Source organism: Oncorhynchus clarkii, chromosome 2 (assembly GCF_045791955.1).
Source record: "Oncorhynchus clarkii lewisi isolate Uvic-CL-2024 chromosome 2, UVic_Ocla_1.0, whole genome shotgun sequence".
NCBI classification, from domain to species: Eukaryota; Metazoa; Chordata; class Actinopteri; order Salmoniformes; family Salmonidae; genus Oncorhynchus; species Oncorhynchus clarkii.
The window spans coordinates 50538211-50564771 of NC_092148.1; the positions used below are offsets into that span (position 1 = coordinate 50538211).

Below are 26561 nucleotides of genomic sequence, written 5' to 3' on the forward strand. Positions count from 1 at the left end.
TACAATGTCAAAGAGACATACACTTTTTTTAAAGCATTATCTTATTAATTGGGCGGCAGGTAGCCTAGCGGTTAGAGCGTTGGGTCAGTAACCGAAAGCTGCTAGATCGACTCCCCGAGCTGACAAGGTGAACATCTGTCCTTCTGCCCCTGAACAAGGCAGTTAACCCACTGTTCCTTGGCCGTCATTGAAAATAAGAATGTGTTCGTAACTGACTTGCCTAGTTAAATAAAGATTCAATAAAATTAATGTGGAGAGAGAGTGCAAGAGAAACTCGACTGAAAAGGCCAACGGGCAGACACCAGCTTTGGAACGGCTGCGGCGTAATCAAAATGGCCCTGAAAGTAATTCATTTCAACAATTGTCTTAATTATTATTTGACTTCACTAACAAGAGGGAGCGTATTTCTTCATGTGAAAAAAAAGAGGTAGGCATACCTGTTTAACAGACGCAATTATGTTATCCATATAGATTTAATTGTCAGCATAGCCAGTATATGTCAGTATAGCCAAATCCTCCAATACTGTCACCATGCAGTCTTTATAGCTTGGTTAAAACCAGGGCTCAAATTGAGTGAGGGTATGCCATACCCTTTCTTAAATAAAAGGAAAAATGGTTAGCATTACTTTTTAATAATTAAGTATCCAGATAATATGAAGCGTTTTATAACAATTAATCCTTAACTCCGTGATGCCTAATACTAGAAACAAACTTTAAAATGCCCGCAAAAGACCCGACTCTGATACATATGCTGGGCTGGGCTGGATAGGGTTATTAAAGTAGTGAAGTAAGGTGTTGCGATTTAATGAGAGTCGGGTTAATTCGTTATATATTAAAATGTTTCCTGTTTCCCCTTTCCCATGTTGTATCACAAAGTGTAATGGATTTATACTATATTTCAGTTTGGGTCGGTAATGTTACATATTGGATGCCAGCCGCGGTGAAAACTCACGGAAGAAGAAGAAACGTTTGCGCTCTCCCTCGGCGCTGAGCGGTGCTACAAGCAAGCATTTTCATGACATTGCTGTGGAGCTTGTCAGGTGACTGACTGTCTCGTTGTGTCCCAGTATGATCAACTTTCCCATATACTAACTGCTGCAGTCAACCAAGTAGCAAGCGCAATGGCACTACGGGACGAACTTTTAAAGTCAATATGGCATGCTTTCACAGCGTTGGACGTGGACAAAAGCGGGAAAGTGTCCAAGTCGCAGTTAAAGGTATGAAAGTATATTTATATACTGTGTTTTTGTCAAACAAACCCAGGCACGTCGTTTTCTTTATTTGACTAAACAATGTTGACATGCTCAAGCAGGAAACTCGTCCTGAACAGAGAAGTTGGCATCAAAGTGAAGGCCATCTGATTTTGGACGGACCCTTTTACTAGTCGTAGAGGATGAGTTTGGGATTATTTAATTTTCGCCCAAATCATTTGCCAGTCTGTTACAGCTCAGATCCGGTGGTAGTCTGATTAATCAGGCTGTAATACACAATTAATTGGTAGCCTATATACAGCCTGAAACGAATGCCTGCCAAATCGTGTAAAAGTTCCTTACAAGCTAGAATGTAGAATGAAGTTAAATTTAAATGTACTCTTATCGGTTGTCTGTGTGGTTTGTCCTTCAGCTAGCTGGTCGAAATACTTTGAGACAAAATAAACACAGGAAAGCAGTGTTGTACTACTGGAAACCGGCCAAATATACACACTCCTTTCTTGAAACATTAATACAGTATCTTAATTAACAGCCTTTATATATATTGTAGACATGTTTGCGCAGTGGCGAACCTTTCGGGCTTCAGTGTGTGACAGCAACCGTAATAGCGTCGTACTCGTGAAGGAGAGTGCACCTTTTGTATAACACAAAGGGACAGTGGTGTAGTCGAGGGTATATGCAGGTATAAACCCTATACCCACTTTGTAATACCTACTGATGTGTATCAAAGTAAAGTAGTGGGGGTATACGATGAATCAATTATGTAGTACAATAGAGAAGTCATGCACAAAGTAGTTTGCGATTGTAATTATCATGCGCGCTGCGCACACTGCCTAGTTTTAACAGAAAATCATTAGCAGGCAGCTCAACTGGTTTTGGCATGGAGCAGCTCACAGAATAATAACATTGGTAGCTGGTAGGATAGGAAATACGTTTCAACTTATATCTACCAGTAAATGCTAACTAAGGCAATAATGGGTATACAAACTAGGTATTATAAAAGTTTTTAGTCCAAAGTGTTGGTTAGTAGGCTATTTGTGATGCGCAATTGTCATCATGGGATGTATGCATGAGGGGCGTAGACATGGATGGGCCTGGGTGGATAGATGCCCACCCACTGGGGAGCCAGGCCCTGACAGGCCCACCCAATCAGATTGATGTGGTTTAAGCATTGTTGTACACTTAGACCGTCACATTTTGGTATTTTTTCTATTTTAAAAAGTGTGATTTTGAGAGTGAAAATTTGAATAATCTATTAGAAAACTTGTAAACCATTGGAAAACATTTTCCACACAGGGTGCCTTTCCTTCGCTGGGTGGGCTGTTTGGGAACTTTTTGGCATATCCACTTCTCCAGGCACCAATACGCCACTGCGTAGGGCCGATGGAAAGACGGCAGTCACACTGCGTGATGTTAAAGGATAAGCAGTCCGTAAACTCAGACATAATAATAATGCAAAAACACAACAATTAAGCATTTCCCAATTGAAATGTACAACTATTACTTCCTATTGCAGTGTTTTTTCTTCATGTTTAAGCACACAAAGTAACCGGTGACCTAATTAAAGTGGAACTGACAGTGTTTTAATTACGTAGCAGATATGAAACAGTCATATCAGTCATAAATATCAAATTCCCAATTTATGCTACAAAACAAACTTTATTAGAGGTTTTAAAAATAGGTTTTATTTTACTCAACGTTCCATGACGTACACTAAGGCATTGTTGGCACAATAGATGGATACAGTTCAATGCATGATTAATATAATTCACCAATACATTTCTTGGTAGTCCAAAAAATATTGCTGTCAGGTTGTAAATCACAGCTGGCCTGGTACATTTTTGCTGGCTCCATTTGGGATGCACTGTTTCACTTTCAATGACTCAATATTCTGGACAAAAACAGACAAAAAAAAAACATCCATTTATGTAGCAAGCTAAAAACCCGGAGCCTAACATTAGCTACATAGCTAGCTAGCTGCTAGGAGGATGTCATGCCACTAAATGAGTGGGTGAGGGACTGACTATTTCCCCTCATATCATTTTTTGGTGGCTATACACAGGTAGAGATGCAGGTGTTATTTGGTCAACTAGCAAGAACTGGAATTACTTTTATCCAGTTAGCATATCTCTCTTACTAATGTGCAACACCCTTGAATATGACCAGTGTCAGTAAATGTAGGCAAAAAAAAGTAAATCATCAAGAACGCTCTAGATAACATGTATACAGCCTAACCAGCTCTGCTACGACGAGTAAAATGGTCAGAGTGAGGTGTTCTCTCATTTGTTTCTGGGAGGAGCTAGCTAGTAAACTAGCCAACTTTAGCTAGTTAGCTTGGGTGCTTGGTTGGGACAAGCATGCATTGGCAGACAAGCTGCAGAAGGACGAGGAGGCAACAATTCCCCATCATTTATCAGTGTAATTTTGATGGCCAACTAGCTGAAAAAGTTTGAGAGGGTTTATCTAATGTTCCTTCGTTAGATTTTAGCTAATCTTGCTCTAGCATTAGTTGTTGATGTGCATTATTTATGTATTTGCAGAAATCCATTCAGATGTATTTTGTGCCATTTGGTGAATGCGTTCTAATGATCTAAAGTCACACTGTTGTAACTAACTGCCTGTAAACACACAGTCCCGTTCAAAGTGAATGATGGCAGGCCCGTGTGGCAAATGGCTTGTTTGTATAAAGGCCTACTGTAGCTCTGATTGGCTAAAGTGCATCGGTCTGTGTAGACTCCGGTCCTGGACAAGACAGATGTTTTTATTAGGTTGAATTTACTGAAGTGTCTATTAATTGGCCAAACGCAAGGCTGCTTTCCCACTGTATATTACTATATAATTTTCACACTCCTTAGTATACGTTATTCCCAAACATTCTAAGAATTTCTGAAAATGTAAAAATGAAATCGAAGTGGTTGCTGGTCAGAAAATATTAAATAAAAAAAATGTCATTCTTCCTGGGGGTGTATATAACCAGATTTGAATAAGATTTAATGTTGCTAAAATTCTTTCAGTTCCACTTTAAATGCAACAATGTTTAACACACAAGTTGTTTTCAAAGAGATGGCTAACCACAAGCGCGCTGCAATTTACACTGGTGACAACGTACGCCAGAGAGAGGGAGCGGGAGTAGATGTAACAACTAACTTTTAAAATGCTCCGTAATTAAAGAGCCACTGAATACGCCGATTGCCACGTTTTGTTCTTCTGCTGCTAATTAGAAAAATGAGATTTTAGTCTTGGAGGTGTGTTTCCTGACAGATTCCACGTTTGGTTAATGTTTGTGCCGCATGAGACAATGTAGACATGGAAGCCTTTTTGACTTCCTCAAAAAATCCTCACAATTAATCTGTGACGCAAGAAATTTGTAAGTCATTTAGATGTTTTTGTCATCGAATTAAGGTGTTTGGTACAGTATATCTTAAGTTTTTTTTTAAATGGCATAATGCATAGTACAGAACATTCGAAGTCAAGGACTATTTTTGTGAGAAGGGCACTTAAAGGTATTTGTATCCTAGTGCTGAAATCATTCAGGGCACTGTCACAGACTCTGATGGGATAAATCAATAGTTTCCTTTTCTACTCAGGCCATCAGTGTCTCAAGTGAGGTCAGGTGTAGTTGACTAGAACCCTTCCAGTGACCGACGTGTTCAACTGACTCACTACGTAGAGAGAGAGGGATGTTAATTGAGCGTTGTTGCTGGATTGAACATATATTTATCAGCTCTTAGATGTTAATAAGTAGTGACAAATAAACTTGACTCTGTAAAGAATAATCTCAGCCCAACACATACAAACAATCTATAAAGCGTAATACATGCATACAAATGTCTTTGCTTTCAGGCCCACGGGGAAGGAATTGTATGGGGAGTTTTTCTTTCTCTGGTTGCCTGGGGGATGTGATGGGAAGTTTGGGGTGGAGACTCACTACTTCATGTTTATAATAGTTGTATATGGTACCTGTAACCCCCCCCCCCCCCCCCCCCCAACAAAACAATGACAAAATGAATTTAAAAATAATAATAATAATTTTCACCCATTGCAGGTGCTCTCTCATAACTTGTGCACTGTGATGAGGATCCCCCATGACCCAGTGGCCCTTGAGGAGCACTTCAAAGATGACGACGAAGGCCCCGTCTCTACACAGGGCTATATGCCCTACTTGAACAAGTTCATTTTGGACAAGGTGAGCCCCACATATAGTAGTTTTATTAGGATCCTCATCACCAATTGCACATGCAGCAGCTACTCTTCCTGGGGTCTACATAAAACATACAAATACATGACAAAGTAAAGAACAGTTTTTAAACAAGAACAACAAGATATTACATTCAAATATACTGAACAAATATAAATGCAACATGCAACAATTTCTAAGAGTTACAGTTCATATAAGGAATTCAGTGAATTGAAATACACTAATTAGGCCCTAATCTATGGATTTCACATGACTGGTCAAGGGGAGGGTCTGGGAGGGCATAGACCCACCCACTTGGGAGCCATGCCCCCCCACTTGGGAGCCAGGTCCACCAACTGGAGAGCCAGGCCCAGCCAATCAGAATGAGTTTTTCCCCACATGGCTTTATTATAGAAGGAAATACTCCTCAGCACCACCGCGGACGATCCCGCAGGTGAATCAGCTGGATGTGGAGGGGCTGGCAGTCAGCATGCCAATTGCACTCTCCCTCAAAACTTGAGACATCTTTGGCATTGTGTTGTGACACAATCACATATTTTAGTGGCCTCTTATTGTCCCCAGAACAAGGTGCATCTGTGTAATGCTCATGCTGTTTAATCAGCTTCACTGGCAAAGGAGAAATGCTCATTAACAGGGATGTAAACATATTTGTGCAGAAAATTTGAGCAAAATAAGCTTTTTGTGCTGATGGGAATTTTCTGTGATCTTTTATTTTAGCTCATGAAACATGGAACCAACACCTTTTACATTTTGTGTTTATATTTGTGTTCAAATCTGTTTTTGTATTTGTTTTTTAAAGCTAAACTACATTTTTGCCTGAGTTACCTCTTGATTAGATATGTATTCAACCCCATGAGACATGTTAGAATCACCTTTGGCAGCGATTACAAATAAGTCTCTCTGGGAAACGTTGTAACAGCTTTCCACACCTGGATTTGCCCATTTATTCTTTTCAGAATTCTTCAAGCTCTGTCAAATTAGTTGTTGATCATTGTTAGACATCCATTTTCAAGTCTTGACATAGTTTTGAATTAAATCTGCTTCAAAATCTATATCTGCCACTCAGGAACATTCATTGTCTTCTTAGTAAGCAACTCCAGTGTAGATTTGTCCTTGGGTTTTAGGTTATTGTTCTGCTGAAAGGTGAATTCATCTCCCGGTATCTGGTGGAAAGCAGTTTTATGTTTTTATCCTGGAAAAACACCCTAGTCCTTAACGATTACAAGTATTCCCATAACATGATTCAGCCACCACTAATCTGGACGCTTTTAAGAAGTCCTCAGACGAACCATCAAACAGGCAAAGCGTCGATACAGGACTAAGATTAAGATTGAATCCTACTACTCTGGCTTTGATGCTCGTTGGGTGTGGCAGGGCTTGAAAAATATTACGGACTACGAAGGGAAGCCCTGCCTCTCGAGCCTACCAGACGAGCTAAATTCCTTTTATGCTCGCTTCGAGGCAAGCAACATTGAAGCATGCATGAGAGCACCACCTGTTCCAGATGACTGTGTGATCATGTTCTCCGTAGTGGATGTGAGCAAGACCTTTAAACAGGTCAACATTCACAAAGTCGCGGGGCCAGAAGGATTACCAGGACGTGTACTCAAAGCATACGCGGAACAACTGGCATGTATCTTCACTGACATTTTCAACCTCCCCCTGACCGAGTCTGTAATACCTACATGTTTCAAACAGACCACCATAGTTACCTGCCTAAATGATTTCTGCCCCGTAGCGCTCACGTCGGTAGCCATGAAGTACTTTGAAAAGCTGGTCATGGCTCACATCAACGCCATCATGCCGGAAACCCTAGACCCACTCCAATTCGCATAATGACACAATTTCAATTGCACTCCACACTGCCCTTTCCCACCTGGACAAAAGGAACACCTATGTAATCATTTATCATCTGCAAGCCCTGCCACATACAATGAGCATCGTATCTACGTCGTATCCGATGTAGCACTATATTCTCTTCTGTCACTTCCTCAAGTTCTCATTGCTCAAGTACTTAGACAAGGTATGACATAGACAAATGTCAAGAGCCCCCCCCCCCCCCCCCAAGTGGCTATGACCCTACCACACAGGTTGGGGGCACTGCCCCCACTCCCCAGGGATACTCCACCCTAAAGGTTGTGTGTGTGTGACTCTCTTCCTCACTGACTCACTCCACTTGTCAGACAATGACCATGACTCAGCCGGAGAGACAATCAAGTCCATCGCTGACTGTTCCACAGAATTCCCCATTCTCCCATGTGGACCTCTGCAGTCGCTCACTATGTGGAGCACAGCATTCCTTCTAGTCGACTAACCCTGTAGAAACCTGGAATGCAATTGTTCATTGGGCGCTCTGATGTCAGAAGGGGAATGAAAGAAAGCAAGGCTACACAAACATCAAGAGCACCAAAATAGTTCAAGGCTTTTATTCAACATTTTAAGGCTGCTGTGGCAGAATTATTTCCTAATTTCATGTCTTGCTTCTGTATAATTCTGTATTTATAGTATGCTGACAACGTTTTTCACCGTGTCATTCTGCTTTGTTTGCGAAGTTAGTATGATGATTCAACTTCTGTCCCATTATCAGTCATAGGCATAGCCTTTGCCTAGACCTCAACATATTTCGATCCAGCTTTCATGATCGAGTAATCCATTGGCGCTATCATATTTTTGATAATGTACTTTTTTTTGTCATTTAATTTCACAATTACATTTGTTCCCTCTCTCTTTTTTTTCCTTTTGACTTCAGTATATAAACGGGCATCTCTGTGTGGTGTGATCATTTAATGATAGGATGTTTCAGCCTCCTGGAGGACCCAAGGACAGTGATAAGACTGTTTGTAAACCACTTAGGATGTTCCACTGCAGAGAATACTAATGAACACGTGTATCGGCAGTGGAGAGGCAGCGCTGGGTGCTGGAGGGGCCGTGACAAAGCCCCCCATTGTTGATGTGCAGAGAGTGGGAGAATGGCAGGGATTGAGGTAGAGGGAAAGGGAGCCACTGCCTCAGTCTGGACCGGCTAGTACGGCGCGAGAACGAGTCGAGCAATGACATGACATTGTGAGGACAAAGAGCGAGAGCTGCTAGTTCATACCAATCCAACTTTCACAACTTTTCTACTGCTCCTCCCTCCGCCTCTATCTGCTAACCTCACTGGTGTTACTGTGAAACACTCCATCAGATTACTCAACAATGATAGAAATGTATGAATGTATGCCATTGTTGTGGATATATGTCCATCTATTCATTAAGGAGGATGTTTTAAACACTCCTTAAGATGTCCAGGCTCCTGATGATGATGATGATGATGAGACACATGCAGCTTGCATTTCGATAGTATCTCTGTTTGTTTATCTGCTGGTTATCTCTTGCTATTTTTAGATGGCTGATTGTCAATATCAGGCCCATCTCTCTGTTGTGTTTTAGCATGACTGCTCCGTTTATGCAGAGGAGTCCTACATCTGCATAAACGGCTAAGTGAGCTGAGGTTAATGCGAATGTGGTGTCAGGATGTCCTGTGTTAGAACAGTCTTCTAGTCCAGTGCCACTGTGGGTGCTCCTAATCTACATGATTCTGCAGAACGCTTGCCAAGAGTTCCCATGGAAACGCCAGTGTATGTTCATTCACTGCTGGAAGAAAACATTTCCCCTCTACAGCACTGATTGTACTGTTTTCAAGGGTTTTCCTCCCTTTCTGTTGTCGAATTTGAGTTAAAGGGGCAACCCGAGATCCATTTTTGGACTTTTAAATTAATGATAGTGTGGCATAAAGAGAACATTGAAGATGTCCTGAGTACAGGACCAGCCTATTGTCTAATTTGTGTTTTTCCTCATATGAAAAATGTCTGTCTCCAGCCAAGTGAACTGAGAAATGTTGCCTGATTTCAGGTCCAGGACAACTTTAATCGGCAGGACTTTAACAGAATGTGCTGGACCCTGTGTGCTCGGAAGAACCTCAACAGGACACACCTCCTCATCTCGGATGAAGACGCCTTCAAGATCTGGTGCATCTTCAACTTCCTGTCCGAAGACAAATACCCACTGGCCATAGTCACTGAGGAGGTAAGATTGAACAGGGGTCGTGTTCATTAGGCACCCAATGGAAGAAAAAGGACTGAAACGGCCAGGCACTGTCCAATAAACGCTCATTTCTGATTTCTTTTGCAAAATGTTTTAAAACATTTTCGGCGTGTGTCCTAATGAACATGACCAGGGCTCTGATGCTGGCACAATTAGCCCTGACACAAACCTCACTTTGTGCAACATCTGGGTTGATCATTACCAGCTACATCAGTCATCAGTTGTAAAGCTAATTAGTCAAACTCATGATACAACATTATTTTCGTGCTCCGTAGTGCACATCAATGAAACCTCTACCTCCTGTCACAGTGGACTACAGAAGAAGGGAGTGGGTTGTGGGTAAAGAAGTATTGTTCTGATCCACTGTTGCATTTTACATACCGTTTTGGAGAAACACCCTCGCCACTCCCAATCCGCTCTCACAGAAAAGGAAGTTAGCAACTTCCTGTTTTTTTTATTTATTAATTTAATTTAACTAGGCCGGTCAGTTGAGAACAAATTATTATTTACAATGACGGCCTACCAAACGTCCTCCTGCGGGGGCTGGGATAAGAAAAATATATATTAATTAATATAGGACAATACACACATCACGACAGGCGAGACACCATAACACTACACTACATAAAGACAGACCTAAGACGACAACATAGGATGGCGACAACAGCATGGTTGCAACACAACATGACAACAACATGGTAGCAACACAACATGGTACGAACACTATTGGGCACCGACAACAGCACAAAGGGCAAGAAGGTAGAGACGTGATTTGAGTCTTTGAATGAAGAGATTGAGATAAAACTGTCCAGTTTGAGTGTTTGTTGCCACTCGTTCGTCGCTAGCTGCAGCAAAATGAAAAGAGGAGCGACCCAGGGATGTGTGTGCTTTGGGGACCTGGCAGAACGGGTGTTGTATGTGGAGGATGAGGGCTGCAGTAGATATGTCAGATAGGAGGGAGTGAGGCCTAAGAGGGTTTTATAACTAAGCAACAACCAGTGGGTCTTGCGACGGGTATACAGAGATAACCAGTTTACAGAAGAGTATAGAGTGCAGTGATGTGTCCTATAAGGACCATTGGTGGCAAATCTGATGGCTGAATGGGAAAGAACATCTAGCCGCTCGAGAGCACCCTTACCTGCCAATCTATACATTTCGTATGGTTAGGATTGTCATCTGAATCAGGGTTAGTTTGGCAGCTGAGGTGAAATGGGGCCGATTACAATAGAGGAAACCAAATCTATATTTAACTTTAGCCTGCAGGTTTGATATGTGCTGAGAGAAGGACAGTGTACCGTCTAGCCATACTCCCAAGTACTTGTATGAGGTGACTACCTCAAGCTCTAAATCCTCAGAGGTAGTAATCACACCTGTGGGAAGAGGGGCATTCTTCTTACCAAACCACATGACCTTTTGTTTTGGAGTTGTTCAGAACAAGGCTAAAGGTAGAGAAAGCTTGTTGGACACTAAGAAAGCTTTGTTGTAGAGAATTTAACACAAAATCCGAGGAGGGGCCAGCTGAGTATACGACTGTATCACCTGCATATAAATGGATGAGAGAGCTTCCTACTGTCTATGTTGTTGATGTAAATTTAGAAGAGCGTGGGGCTTCTCGACAATGCAACAACAATAAGAAATCATAAAAGATAAGAATACGAACATGAAGTAAATGGCTGACTATAGTAAACATTTTAGCATAAGTATAACACAGGAAGGCACAATTTCTTTGCATGTGTTTTGGGTAAGGGGGAATTGGGGGAGCAAGTGTTTTTAAATTGTGCACTATTTAGAAAATCCCAATAATAGTATGGTAGCAGCAGTTGTGATGTGTGCGCGCTTGTGTGCTAAGGTGTGGAGAACCAGAGCAGGTGGTCAGTCCAGTTCAAGTGTTCAGCAGTCTGATGGCTTGTAGGTAGAGCCTGTTGGTATCAGTCCTCATCCTCCGACACCGTCTGCCTGACGGTAAGGGAGTAAGCGGCTCGTGGCCGGTGGTGTGTTGGTCCCTTGATGATGCTGCGGGGCTTCCTCAAGATGTCCTGGATGGGTGGGAGCGCCGTCCTATTAATGTACTGGGCCATCTTCACCACCCACTGGAGGGCCTTGCGGTCGGGAACGTAGCAATTCTGGGACGCTCTCGATGGTGCAGCTGTAGTATTTGGAGAGGGCCTGAAGTAGTAGTGGTGGTGGTGGTAGTAGTAGTATTTATTGGGATCCATGCCGCTGCTCCTGTCCTATGAGCCGCACCGGCTCGCATAAGCCAAGGATTCGTGCAAGTCCACCCACCTACGTAACACAATAAGCGTGCCCGTGCGTGCTGACGTATGTCTGTGTACTCACCTGTGTCTCTTCCCAACCCTCCCCTCAGATCGAGTACTTCCTGCGCAAGCTGACGGAGGCCATGGGTGGCAGCTGGGTGGAGGAGCGCTTCGAGGACTACAAGCTTGAGCTTTGCACCAAGCAGCAGTGCCTGAGTGCCTGGGAGATAATCACCCTGGTGGGCACTGGCACGTTCAGCAAGGGCATGGACCGCCAGACCCTCTCTATGGGCATCACCGAGGTCTTCCACGAGCTCATCCTTGACGTATTCAAACAGGTCGGCCTCAGAGCCATTTAGATCTCCATGCCTTGGCAAATGTTGATATCAACCAAACTACCGTCATGTGACGTGTCCATGGTCGGTGGATAGCGTTGACCAGTGTTATGTTCCAGCAATACTGTAGCATGGATTGAGCTTTTAAACACCACACACCAAAACAATGTCTGGCTGAGTGTAATGTTGCTTTTTTTTATAGGGACCACATGAATATTGACGATTTTAGAATCTCAAATGCAACACCACAAACTCATCATGGTGGCTGTGCGGCGGTCAACTAAGCAATTATACTGCTAGTTTTTCAACACCGATATTAACACAAACCGACAAAAGACAGAAACACAACTGTCTGAGCATTGCTGTTTTTCGCTTGCTGCAGGGCTACATGATGAAAAAGGGTCACAAGAGAAAGAACTGGACAGAGCGCTGGTTCCTCCTGAAGCCCAACTCCATATCCTACTACGTGAGCGAGGACCTGGCAGAGAAGAAGGGTGACATCCTGCTGGATGGAAACTGCTGTGTGGAGGCAAGGAACACTAAACGACATCAACAAACACAAAGGACAACAGTAAACGACAACGACCAATGCTCATTCATTCATTTGAACCCTTAACCAAACTATAAAATGCATGTTGTTGGAAGAGTGTCAATTTTTTTTTTTATGAAATTGTCTTTACAGTCGTTACCGGATAAGGAAGGGAAGAAGTGCCTGTTCTACGTCAAATGCTCCGACAAAAGCTATGAGATCAGCGCGTCGGATAAGAAGAGGAAACAGGAATGGATACAAGGTAGGAAGAGGACGCATTTCATTTGGATTTAATCATCAGAAATGAAAGCACTTGTACATTGCTCATACCGTATTCATAGATTACAAATGTATATAGTTTTTCTGTTTTTCGAATCCTGTTGTGTAATGTAACTCTAGTTCGCAATTCTCTCACCATGCATTTGATCTCCTGTTGTTATTATGGAAAGTATAGGACTGGACATCTAGACTTTATTCATGGGTATAAGTACAGGGGCACGTTCAGCAGAGCTCAACATTGTGGAACATTCAGATAGAAATATGTTACGTAGAATAGTCACGCGCCTCTGTCACGATTAATAAGTAGTCATATCAGCGTTACTCATCGCATTTCTACCTGCAACATTCCACAACCTTTTCCTATACTGAACATGGCCCAGCCTTGGACCTGACCCCTGTCTTGGTGTCTCTTCTCCATTTCAGCCATCCAGACGTGTATCAGTCTGCTGAAGCTGGGCCGGCCGGCGCCGCACCGCGAGTCCCGCCAGAAGCGGAGGGAGCTCAGGCAGAAACAGCAAGCGGAGCAGGAGGAGCTGGAGCTCAGGATGAAGGAGCTGCAGACGGCCAACGAGGACAAGCAGCAGGAACTGGAGGCCATGAGGAAGGTGAGCTCACTCACACCGGTCAACGTCCTCCCTTTTCAAACTACTGAGTTGAGCTGCCCTGTGCTGGCCTAGTTATGCATCCACAATGTGAAAAGAAAACCTCGAAGTCAGCACAGTAAGGTAGTGTGAAAATGGGAGGTGAACACTTTACTTGACACTCAGCGTCGTAACACATTATGACACGTTCATAACCATGTCATACGTCATAACAGCTGACATAACCTGTTTATAATATGGTCCTAACACTGTCATGACACATATATTTAGACCTGTTGCGACACGTATTGCGTTATTTTATGGCTGGTTATGACGCCTACATAACAGTGTCAAAACCCGCAAAACGTTCCATTACACAACAGCCTACTATGTATATACACATATATATATATATATATATACACATATATATACACATATATATATATATATATATATATATATATATATATATATATATATATATATATATATATATACATAGTAGGCTGTTGTGTAATGGAACGTTTTGTGTGTATGTATATATATCATCAGCAACAGTGCATTGGGGTAGGTGCATGTCTGATATCATTGTGTGAGCAATTACAATGATAATTTTACAGGGTCTATATACAGTGGGGCAAAAAAAGTATTTAGTCAGCCACCAATTGTGCAAGTTCTCCCACTTAAAAAGATGAGAGAGGCCTGTAATTTTCATCATAGGTACACTTCAACTATGACAGACAAAATGAGAAAAAAAATTCAGAAAATCACATTTTTAATGAATTTATTTGCAAATTATGGTGGAAAATAAGTATTTGGTCAATAACAAAAGTTTATCTCAATACTTTGTTATATACCCTTTGTTGGCAATGACAGAGGTCAAACGTTTTCTGTAAGTCTTCACAAGGTTTTCACACACTGTTGCTGGTATTTTGGCCCATTCCTCCATGCAGATCTCCTCTAGAGCAGTGATGTTTTGGGGCTGTTGCTGGGCAACACAGACTTTCAACTCCCTCCAAAGATTTTCTATGGGGTTGAGATCTGGAGACTGGCTAGGCCACTCCAGGACCTTGAAATGCTTCTTATGAAGCCACTCCTTCGTTGCCCGGGCAGTGTATTTGGGATCATTGTCATGCTGAAAGACCCAGCCACGTTTTGTATTCAATGCCCTTGCTGATGGAAGGAGGTTTTCACTCAAAATCTCACGATACATGGCCCCATTCATTCTTACTTTTACACGGATCAGTCGTCCTGGTCCCTTTGCAGAAAAACAGCCCCAAGCATGATGTTTCCACCCCCATGCTTCACAGTAGGTATGGTGTTCTGTGGATGCAACTCAGCATTCTTTGTCCTCCAAACACGACGAGTTGAGTTTTTACCAAAAAGTTCTATTTTGGTTTCATCTGACCATATGACATTCTCCCAATCTTCTTCTGGATCATCCAAATGCTCTCTAGCAAACTTCAGACAGGCCTGGACATGTACTGGCTTAAGCAGGGGGAGACGTCTGGCACTGCAGGATTTGAGTCCCTGGCGGTGTAGTGTGTTACTGATGGTAGGCTTTGTTACTTTGGTCCCAGCTCTCTGCAGGTCATTCACTAGGTCCCCCCGTGTGGTTCTGGGATTTTTGCTCACCGTTCTTGTGATAATTTTGACCCCACGCGGTGAGATCTTGCGTGGAGCCCCAGATTGAGGGAGATTATCAGTGGTCTTGTATGTCTTCCATTTCCTAATAATTGCTCCCACAGTTGATTTCTTCAAACCAAGCTGCTCACCTATTGCAGATTCAGTCTTCCCAGCCTGGTGCAGGTCTACAATTTTGTTTCTGGTGTCATTTGACAGCTCTTTGGTCTTGGCCATAGTGGAGTTTGGAGTGTGACTGTTTGAGGTTGTGGACAGGTGTCTTTTATACTGCTAACAAGTTCAAACAGGTGCCATTAATACAGGTAACGAGTGGAGGACAGAGGAGCCTCTTAAAAAAGAAGTTACAGGTCTGTGAGAGCCAGAAATCTTGCTTGTTTGTAGGTGACCAAATACTCATTTTCCACCATAATTTGCAAATAAATTCATAAAAAATCCTACAATGTGATTTTCTGGATTTTTTTGTTCTCATTTTGTCTATCATAGTTGAAGTGTACCTACGATGAAAATTACAGGCCTCTCTCATCTTTTTAAGTGGGAGAACTTGCACAATTGGTGGCTGACTAAATACTTTTTTTGCCCCACTGTATATATGCAACAACATGGACAGTTAAAATCAAATACATGATGGCAATATTCTCCTATACATGCGGTGAAGAGGTTAATGGAATGCAGGCCATTCGCGACCATTCAATCGGATCTAAGAAAGTGGATATTCGTCATAATTTGTGTTCTAACAGGCCCACAATGTGGTAGATTGTATTTGGTTGTTTTCGCTGCATAATATTTAGAAGTTGTTCTTTTCGGGTTCAGACAAAATGTCTGCAAAATGCTAACTCCCATTCGTATAAGCTGGTTGCATAGCTAGCCATATAGAAATTGGTGGGTATTTGAAGCCGTTTTTTAAAAGTGTAATGCCGTTGATTTGCGACGACATCCATACTAGTATTATACTTTTTACCCTAACATTATGTGAAATACACCGGGACTATTGTTTAAATTGTAGGCTGATTTTGATGGGCGGCAATGAGGAGATTCTGAATCTTTCCCCCTCGTGGCGTTTCCATTGTTTTGGTTGAATTCCATTGATCTCTTTAACACGTATTGAGCAGATTTTTATATTCACAAAGCAGTTCGGGTTATGAGTGAAAAAAACATTCGGAAATGTTATTTCACTGGTCGGTGTTATTGTACTAACAACATTTCATATTCAATATGTTCACGCCCTCTATTTTCTGTAGAGATTGGCTCTAAGTTCCAGTACATACCAGTGCTTCTCTTCAATACCCATTGTAGCAGAGCTCTTATAGATGAGACCCATGACTAGTCATCTGGACAAGCTCAAATGAGCCATACGACAATACCATAAAACTTTATTGTCCGATGTAACACATGCAGTGTAGCTGTGGACAATCATTGGATTTATTGGGGCAACAATGTCCCTGTGTCTGAACGTTCATTGTGCCCCTAGTACTCAATGCATAATGAATGAACAACAATCTCCCATTGAGGTGCAACAAGTTCCCGTCTCTCAAGCTCCCCAGTCCAGGACAGGTCTGTGGTACACACAGGACTGGAGGGTGAGGGGTCGGCGCCCTTTATTAACCCTTTAACCCTGGGTTCACTTGTACACGGTAGCCATTCTGTGATCGGTTGGTCACTTCACACTAACCTGCGGTAGGTAGTGAGTGAGTAATGAACGAGTTAGGTCAATTGACAAGTCACGGCTGCACAGAAAGAGTCAAATTAGGATTAATCGCCAGTTTTGAAGATGCCACTGTCGTGGATAGCAGCTGTTTTACAGGGTCCTGAACAATTCTGCTGCTGTTTCTTATGTTGATTTCAACTTATTTTGTACGTCATGTCTCTGCCATTCATTTCCTACGACCAAAAACGGCTTCTGGAGGTCAGAACAGCGATCACTAATCTTGATTTCTACTTCAACAGGTCGGCAGCTCTAGACGTTCGGCTTACTCCGGATTCAATTAACAACCAAGTTTGATTTAAAATAACGTAGTTGTTGGAAGGGACGATGCAGTTCAAACAATTTTAAAAAAGTGTCCTTGCTGCCATTGTGTTGAACAGCTGAAGGATGGGGTTGTAGAAATGAACTCAAATTCATAGACCGAGCTATGGATGCAAGGACAGCACTTCCATGAGATCAAAATGAACGCTTGAACCATGTTTTGAGGCTACACAGTGTTGGTTTACATGTTCATTGTTTACAAACAAGGCTGTGTTTTGGGTACCTGATTGGGTATGACAGTTGAACTAAGCGCATGAGGCATTTTATAAGTTAAGTGCCATCAGAAAGTATTCATACCCCTTGACTTATTGCACAGTTTGTTGTTGCAGCCTGAATTAAAAATGGCTTCAATAGATGTTTTCTCTCACCCATCTACACATAACACCTCATGACAAAGTGATGGGAATGTTTGCAAATGTATTTGAAAATGAAATGGAGAAATATCTCATTTACATAAAGGTTTAGACACACCTACTCAATCCAGGGTTTTTCTATAAAAAAGTACTATTTTCTACATTGTAGAATAATAGTGAAGACATCAAAACTAGGAAATAACACATGGAATTATGTAGTAACCAAAAAGGTGTTAAACAAATCAATCTATTTTATATTTGAGATTCTTCAAAGTAGCCACCCTTTGACTTGATGACAGCTTTGCTCACTCTTGGTATTTTCTCAACCAGCTTAATGAGGAATGCTTTTCCAACAGTCTTGAAGGAGTTCCCACATATGCTGAGCACTTTTGGGCTGCTTTTCCTTCACTCTGCAGTCCAACTCATCCCAAACATCTCAATAGGGTTGAGGTCGGGTGATTGTGGAGGCCAGGTCATGTGATGCAGCACTCATCACTCTCCTTCTTGGTCAAATAGACCTTACACAGCATAGAGGTGTGTTGGGTCATTGTCCTGCTGAAAAACAAATTATAGTCCCACTAAGCCCAAACCAGATGGGATGGCGTATTGCTGCAGAATGCTGTGGTAGCCATGCTGGTTAAGTGTGCATTGAATTCTAAATAAATCACAGACAGTGTCACCAGTGGGAATCACACATGCGGAGATCATCCGTTCACCTACTCTGCGTCTCACAAAGACACAGCGGTTGGAACCAAAAGTCTCAAATTTGGACTCATCAGACCAAAGGACAGATTTCCACCGGTCTAATGTCCATTGTTCATGTTTCTTGACCCAAGCAAGTCTCTTCTTCTTATTGGTGTCCTTTAGTAATGGTTTCTTTGCAGCAATTTGACCATGAATGCCTGATTCATGCAGTCTCCACTGAACAGTTGATATTGATGTCTCTGTTACTTAAATTCTGTGAAGCATTTATTTGGTCTGCAATATCTGAGGCTGGTAACTCTAATGAACTTATCCTCTGCAGCAGAGGTAACTCTGGGTCTTCCTTTCCTGTGGTGATCCTCATGAGAGTCAGTTTCATCATAGCGCTTGATGGTTTTTGTGACTGCACTTGAAGTAACATTCAAAGTTATTGAATTTTTCCAGATTGACTGACCTTCATGTCTTATGATGAATAAGATGGACTGTCGTTTCTCTTTACTTATTTGAGATGTTCTTGCCATAACCCTATTTGGTAAATATTATCTTCTGAATACCACCCCTACCTGTCACATAACAACTGATTGGCTCAAATGCATTAAGAAGGAAAGAAATTCTACAAATTAACTTTTAATAAGGCACACCTGTTAATTGAAATGCATTCCAGGTGACTACCTCATGAAGCTGGTTGAGAGAATGCCAAGCGTGTGCAAAGCTGTCGTCAAGGCAAAGGGTGGCTACTATATGCTATGTTTTACATATTGAAACCATTAAATTGTTTTTTTTACCTTTATTTAACTAGAACAAATTCTTATTTACATTGACATCCTAGGAACAGTGAGTTAACTGCCTTGTTCAGGGGCAGAACTGCCTTCTCAGCTCCGGGATTCGATCTCGCAACCATTCTGTTACTGGCCCAACGGCTCTAACCACTAGGCTACCTGCCGCAATAACTTAGAACAATGTGGAATGCAAACATGTTCAACGTATTTAACAAAGATGGGATATGGCCTACATTTTGTTTCTGTAGGCTATTTAACAAACTAGGCTATAATGGACTAACATTCAGATTGGAGTTGATGACATAAGACCGTAAATACACAATTTGAAGCAACCACATATTTAGCCATGGAGCACGTTTTGATTGGCCAGTGAGGAGCAAGCCTCTAACTTTTATTCATCAAAACCCAGCCCTTTCGCGCTACCATCAGCTGCAGTCCCATAATTCATGCAGTGAAAATGATTAAAATATATATTTCTGACACAACCCTGGACCTATAGCGCTTCCGCCAGTGCAAAGATTTACCATTGCGTCAGGTGTATCTGTCGTCAATTATGCTCAATTATGTAATGACTGTTCCCTCCGCTATTGGTCAGAAACTGGAGGAGGCGGCGGCCAACGCGGCAGAGGAGGAGAGGAGACTCTTGCAGACGCAGACTGAACAACAGGATCGCTACAGGGTGGACCTTGAGAGGGAGAAAATGGTACCTACCTACACACAATTTAGTGACCAAAAGAGATTGTTTAGACTGTAAGCTACACCAACAGCTGACTACTAGCCCCTATGTGGCCAGCTAATTAATTGACTTCAACAAATTGGGCCGCACCCCTTTAGTTGGCTACTATTTCATTACGCTGGCTTTTCAGCGACCCACTGCACCCTGTGAGACTTCCAAGGGGTAGGTAGGTACAAGTTGTCCCTAACCAGTGATACAGCTTTATCAGCTGTTTCTCTTCATTTATTCAGTCAATTCTTGGGTCCATGAAAAAGGATTTAAACTTTCTAGTTATTTTGTCCCCCTGTTTATGCTCTTAAGCTCATAACCTTTGACATTTAGTCCAAACATCCTACTGGCAGACTTTATAAATGACATCTGTTTATAGGACCATCTATGAATGAGGTTTTCAATTTATTTTATTCTCTCAAGTCTATGTCTGCTCTGTTACAGGATGTACCCACAAGGGTTGCGTCCTTTTTCTTTCTTCCTGTTATTAAAAAAAGAAGAAAATGAACGTCATTTTTACAGATTGGCATTCGCAATGGCAAGTGTTTCCAATCATTAACTGTCATAGCCTGAATGGTAGGGCTGAATGATAGGAAGTTAGTGGGCTTAAGATAGAAAAGGAAGCGAGTGGTACACAATGGGTTAAATGAGTGATTTTAAAGGGATAGTTCGCCCAAAGTAGAGTTTAATGCATTTTAAGTAAGTTAAATGAGTGCTACAGCCTACTAAGCGCTGACTCCTAGTGAATGGGTCGTCCGGTCCATGAGCACCACTAGATTTAGTCTTGGATACCTGTAGTGCTCTTTTTATACAATTGTCTTCTCGCCGGTCCTCAGGTGCGACAGGAGATGGAGGAGCAGGTGGCTCAGAAGTCCACTGAGCTGGAGCAGTACCTACAGCGCGTCCGCGAGCTGGAGGACATGTACCACCGCCTGGAGGACGCCCTGGAGGAGGAGAGAAGCGCCAGGCAGGACGAGGAGACGGTTCGCAGGCTCCAGGCCCGGTCAGTGCTCCACACACAGAAAAGCAGGCATATACGCATGCACTCTTGAGATGAATGTACGGTCATTGTCTCTCTGGCTGAGTCACTGTAATTGTCTGACAAGTGGAGTTTGTCAGTGAGGAAGAGGGAAACGCGTGCACACACACACACACACACACACACACACACACACACACACACACACACACACACAAAGCCCCCATCAATGGATTCACGTGGGGGCTACATACACGCGGGCAACAGTCCCTCCAGTACAGAAACACTTCCTTCCTTCCTCTCTGCTGACACTTGTGCTTCTCTGGGCTCCAGCAATTTCTCACATTGTGTTCTGAGTAGGGAATTTGTGCGGGTGCGCGTGCGCGTGTATACGCTACGGGTGGATTTATGTTTGCAGCATAATTGTGTTTTTGATCAACGCATCTCTTTGTTTTTTCTTTTTTTTTTCTTCCCCTGTTTTGAATGTGACACACGCATCTGTTCCCTGGACTTCCTCTGTCCGCGTCCTCTCTCCAGGTTACTGGAGGAGGAGGCCACCAAGAGGGCTGAGCTGGAGCAGATCCACCTCCACCAGCAGAGGGCCATCTCTGAGACGGAGGCGGAGAAGCAGGAGCTGGAGAAGGAGGGAACGGCCAAGGAGAATGCCCTGCAGGCCGCCATGCTGCAGCTGGAGCAGCTAGAGAGTGAGAGGCAGGGGGCACTGGAGCAATACCAGGTGAGGCATGCATTAGGGGTCGGTTTCCAGGATTGAAGATTCACGGCCTGCTTCTGGACTAAAATGTACTTTCGACAGAGGTTCTTCATTGAGCCTGCTTTTCAGTTCAGGAGTAGGGACTAAATTTGGGTCTGTTAGAACTAGGGTGCTTGAGTTGTGGTGCTAGAACGATGCCTAATTAGATGTTTAGGGGGTGCTAGAGCGGTGTCTTGGCAACTACTACCAGGCGGCAATTGTAGGGGGCACCAGAGTTCTACAGGTGAGCCGTGGGTTGTCCTGTTTCAGTATTAAAAACCAACTTCCACTTAATTTGAAAATGGGATGACTTACTTGTACAAATCGACTGAGATCGTCTCTTCTTTGTTTGTCACAGGACGTAATGCAGAAACTGGAGGACGCAGCGAACAACACCAGGACCTGGAAACATAAAGTGGCCCACCATGAGGGATTGGTCCGCCTCATTCAACCAGGTAACACAACACTATATTACTGCACACTTTCCCTCTCTCCTCCTTTTTTATCAATACTCTCTTCATTTAGTTATCTTCCCTCTCTGTCTGTTCTGGTATTTTGCTTTCTCACCGTCTGTGGCCTGGGCACATCTCAATAATCTAAAGTGGCTTCCTCATTTCCTTTCCTTTGTCTGCAGTGATGTGAAAGACCTTTATGATTTTTGTTTTCTCAGGTTCAAAGGGGCCTCAGAAGATCACTAACTGGGGCCCAGCAGCCTTCACTGATGCAGAACTAAGCCTGAGGAAGAAAGATTGGCAGGAGAGGAAGAACCGACCCGCCCAGACCCAGTAGAGCCCCCATTCAACACACTCATGGTTGCTGAATCATTGATGGAACATTGATGCAACTTTGCCCTCAGTGTGCAATGTTGCGTCTTCAGCATTTATTAACTCAAAAGGGAACAGGGAAGGCAGGCTCACTTTTACAGATACCAGGGTTGTGTTCATTAGGCCCCAAATGGAAGTCAACAAACTGAAACAGAGAAGGCCTACCTAGGCTTTTTGTCCAATAGGAAAGGCAAATTTTATTTTTCCGTTGCAAATCGATTTGAAACGTTTTCTGTTTCGTGCCCTAATGAACTCGACCCAGGTGCTGCACAGATCTTGATACTACCTGCATAGCCTGAGAGTAAAATGAACAGCCAGATTCAAATTGCTTTCATATGATGGACTGAAGGAGCTGCGCACTTGACACTAGTAATTCAATGTCTGAGGAAGGTGGAGTGTGGTCCGAAACGTTAGATTCCTTTTATCAAAACGTTTTTGACCGTGTTTTGATTATACATTTTCTTCCTAAGGGATTTCACAATTGTTTGTGTCTTTTGTAAATGTAAAACTACAGCTTGCATAATTTTATCCGTTTGTGGGTTACCGTTTTTGGTTCCATTGCCAAAGTGATAGCACTTAATAACCCATAAAGTAGTATGAACAAAACTCCACGTTAACATCATCAAATTTCATTACTTATGAAAATAATAATAAAATAACTAGCCATCATACTGTACTACTCCCATTTTATTAAATGTAATTTTTGCGTACACATACTGTGAGAAATGGGACATTTGCGGTGTTACACTTGAAACATTGCTGCTACACTGTAATGAAAAACTGTACAGTAATCGGAGGTATTATCAACATTAAAATAAACGATTTACGGCAACATTGTGGGAGAATGTTATGGGCTAGGAAAGAATTGCTGTATTTCAAATGTTACTGTAATTTCACCACATAGAATACAGTACCCTACCATATCTTTGGCACACCAAAACCCCTTTATTTTTTTTAACCTTTAACTAGGCAAGTCAGTTAAGAACAAATTCTTATTTACCATGACGGCCTACCCCGGCCAAGCCTGACCCGGACGACGCTGGGCCAATTGTGCGCCGCCCTATGGGACTCCCAATCAGGTTGTGATACAGCCTGGAATTGAACCAGGGTCTGTAGTGACGCCTCTAGCACTGACATTCAGTGCCTTAGCCCACTGCGCCACTCGGCAGCCCTCGGCCACTAGTGGATGCATGGTATCGTTGTTTCTGGCTCATTCAAATATTTTGAGGAATGCCTTGTAAAGGCTGTATTTGTTGCACCTGGTGAGTAAGAGTGCCCTATCACTTTAACTCCTACGTGGTTATAGTTCCCCATCAATAGAACTCCCCATGTTGTAGTCCTAAAAACTGAAAATTATTTACTGCCATCCCTATGGGGGAAATTAATGGGGTTTTGGGATAAAGTCTGACGTTAACACAGGCTTCGGAGATCTTATATGTTTTAATCTATGAGATATCAGTCAGGTACCATAACCTATGTGCTTTCATGCTTGTTTTGATTACAGAAATGCTTCAAAATTCACAGCGATGTTTCCTGATGAAGAATATCTCATAGAACAAAACGTGTAAGGTCGTAAACCTGTGTTTACCACAGACTTTATTTTCAGCGTTTATCCAAAACCCCTACAAAAACCTGATTTCATTTCCCGAAAGACTTTGGCCAACGAGCCATGGCGGTGTTGGCGCCTACTAAAAGACACCATTACTATTGCTCTCTATTTAAATTCTATAGGGGACAGATTGGAGTGGAACAAAAATGGTTAAGCGTTGTATCTTCATGTGCTTTTGGTCTGTTTTGCCCTGTAGTTCCGGCCAGTTTAAAAGCCTTTGTTGGCCCCTAGAAGTATGCGTGATATAAGACACTCAAATATTCATTAATATGCTGTAATGTGTAAACTTCACCTAGCAACCACCCGCTTGCACCAATCCTTTGTAATTACCGAAAAGTAAATTCAAACCCCTCCCTTCAATCATCCATTCATTCCGATTACAGTAGCATTTAATTTATTTTATAATAGTACATTTTAAGGTATTGTACTCTGTCATTACACAGTACTTGATACCGTATTTATATTACTGTAGGTGTACTGGAAAATGAAATGCAGAATTTCTTTACCTGCCACTGAATTGCCTGTAACTGTCAAATTCACAGCAACCCCTTTACAGTGTAGCAAATTACAGGGCTTTGTAGCACGGTGCCAGAACCACGCTCATGGTGGGGGATGGAATTGTCATTTGTGAAATTGTCAGTATACAACTTTTTGTGTTTTGTAGTCGTTAATGTGTTTAAATAGCTGAAGACTGGTGTCATGTTTTATTACAGGGTTCAGTCTTAAACAATAATTGTATGCAGTTGTTGCAAGGATGCACACGTAAGTAGAGAACTGATTGTTGATATATCATGTAACAATATTCACAATAGAACATAATAGACACAAGACCCCAGTCTCTAATTGATATGATGCTGCCATTGAAACAAGAGGAATGGTATGGTACTTTCAAATTATGTACTCCAGGGGGCACTATAGATTTAGAAAACGCAGGTTATCCTTCATTTGGTCATCTCCTAAACATAATTTACTTATGCAATGGATAATACAACATGTTATGCTGTTAAAATTAACAGTGTGTGTTTGGGGTCCCTATTTCCATTACTTCACTGCATAAAACCTCCACTTTCTAAAATAAAATATAATCTACAGTGAGATGTAAACCAAGATTATCTGCATTGTTTTGTATTTATCTGCCGAACTTTCGTTCATATTGAAATAAATAGTTTTTATAGCTTTTTTGGCCAAATCCAGTGGTGAAAAAGTACTTAAGTAAAAAATACTTTAAAGTACTAAATTATTTTTTGTGTATATCTGTACTTTACTTATTATATTTTTGACAACTTGTACTTTTACTTATCTACATTCCTTAAAAAAATAATGTTATTTTTACCCAAAAGTACTCGTTACATTTTGAGTGCTTAGCAGGACAGGAAACTGGTTTAATTCATGCACTTATCAAGAGAACAAACCTGATCATGCCAACTGTTTTTGATCTGGCGGACTCACTTAACACAAATTGTTCCTTTATAATTAATGTCGGAGTGTCCTCTAGCTTGCTTTATATGAGGAATTTGAATTAATTTATACTTTTACTTTTGATACTTAAGTATATTTTAACAATGACATTTACTTTCGATACTTAAGAATATTTTAAACCAAATACTTTTAGACTTTTACTCAAGTAGTATTTTCCTGGGTGATTTCACTTTTACTCGGGTCATTTTCTATTAAGGTGTCTTACTTATACTCAAATATGAAAATTGGGTACTTTTTCCACCAGGAGCCAAATCTCTGAACTAGAAGTTTATCTTTTCTAGTCTGTAGCTAGGTTTCCATCCAATTGGCAACATATTTTCATCGCAATATCAACAAGTCCGAATTAAAAACAATATTCGCTTTGTCCCACCAGCGACATGTTTATCAAATTGACCTGTTGTGGATAAAATGCTGTGCCGTTATGATGTAGTGCACGTAAAAATACATTTTGCGGTTAAATTCCCATGTGCTAAATAAAAAAATGCAAGTTAAATGGGTTTCCATCACATTTTCAACTCTACTGATGATATGTTATACAGCGAGTGTTCCCACCCTAGTATTGGCACATGCGAACTAGCCAACAGATCGCAGATATGACCTGAGACTATTATGGACAAAAGAGCGGCAGCCAAGCATCGATAAAGTCACCAGAATAAGACCCTCGATATTTATTTGGAAAGGTGCATCAAGCTCATCCCTTTGAACTTGCACCACTCTATGAGATTCATCGTCATTTATTTCATCTGTAGCCTAATAAACTGCACGCTTTCCCCACGAGCCATAGTGAGAGGACCACACGTCATTGCGTGACTAGAACTTTACTTCGTTCGATATTATGGTTATCAGTGGTGGGAAAAGTACCCAATTGTCACATTTGAGTAAAAGTAAAGACACCTTAATTAACAGAAAACGAAACTCCCAGGTATTGCAAATACCTGCAAATGTAAAAACGAAGGAATTTCAGGTATTTGCTGTGAAGGGGTACTCCAAGTTAAGGAGCCTTAAGTGTCTCTGGACATGCTGTTTGTTTTGAGTTTATAATACTCAACTAAAGGGGCTACGCCATAGTGTCCTTGGAGACAATGAACCTCTCAGGCATTGTTGGTTTAGTAAAAGTTGAGTGACCTTAACCAAGCATCTGGCGAGACACACAGTTTATCAGAGTATCTGTATAGTATCTGTATTAGTCTCGAAGGTAGGTTTAGGTTAAAAGGTCTGCA

General features: G+C 41.9%; 1 protein-coding gene across 2 annotated transcripts; it reads left to right on the forward strand.

Moving 5' to 3' along the window:
• Window positions 1-913: 913 nt before the first annotated feature.
• Window positions 914-24969, forward strand: LOC139369215 (switch-associated protein 70-like). 2 transcript variants are annotated; one of them, XM_071108626.1, is made up of 12 exons: window positions 914-1217; window positions 5257-5397; window positions 9301-9474; window positions 11858-12085; window positions 12465-12611; window positions 12765-12873; window positions 13314-13495; window positions 19571-19678; window positions 20536-20702; window positions 21216-21414; window positions 21788-21884; window positions 22100-24969. In XM_071108626.1, exons 1-12 carry the CDS (start codon window positions 1122-1124, stop codon window positions 22216-22218), a joined length of 1767 nt encoding a protein of 588 aa, XP_070964727.1. In that variant the 5' UTR covers window positions 914-1121; the 3' UTR covers window positions 22219-24969. The 2 variants fall into 2 exon arrangements, with proteins under 2 accessions (XP_070964727.1, XP_070964728.1); XM_071108627.1 differs by lacking the exon at window positions 19571-19678 and having other exon boundaries at window positions 1107-1217; window positions 22100-23085.
• The last annotated feature ends 1592 nt before the right edge of the window (window positions 24970-26561 follow it).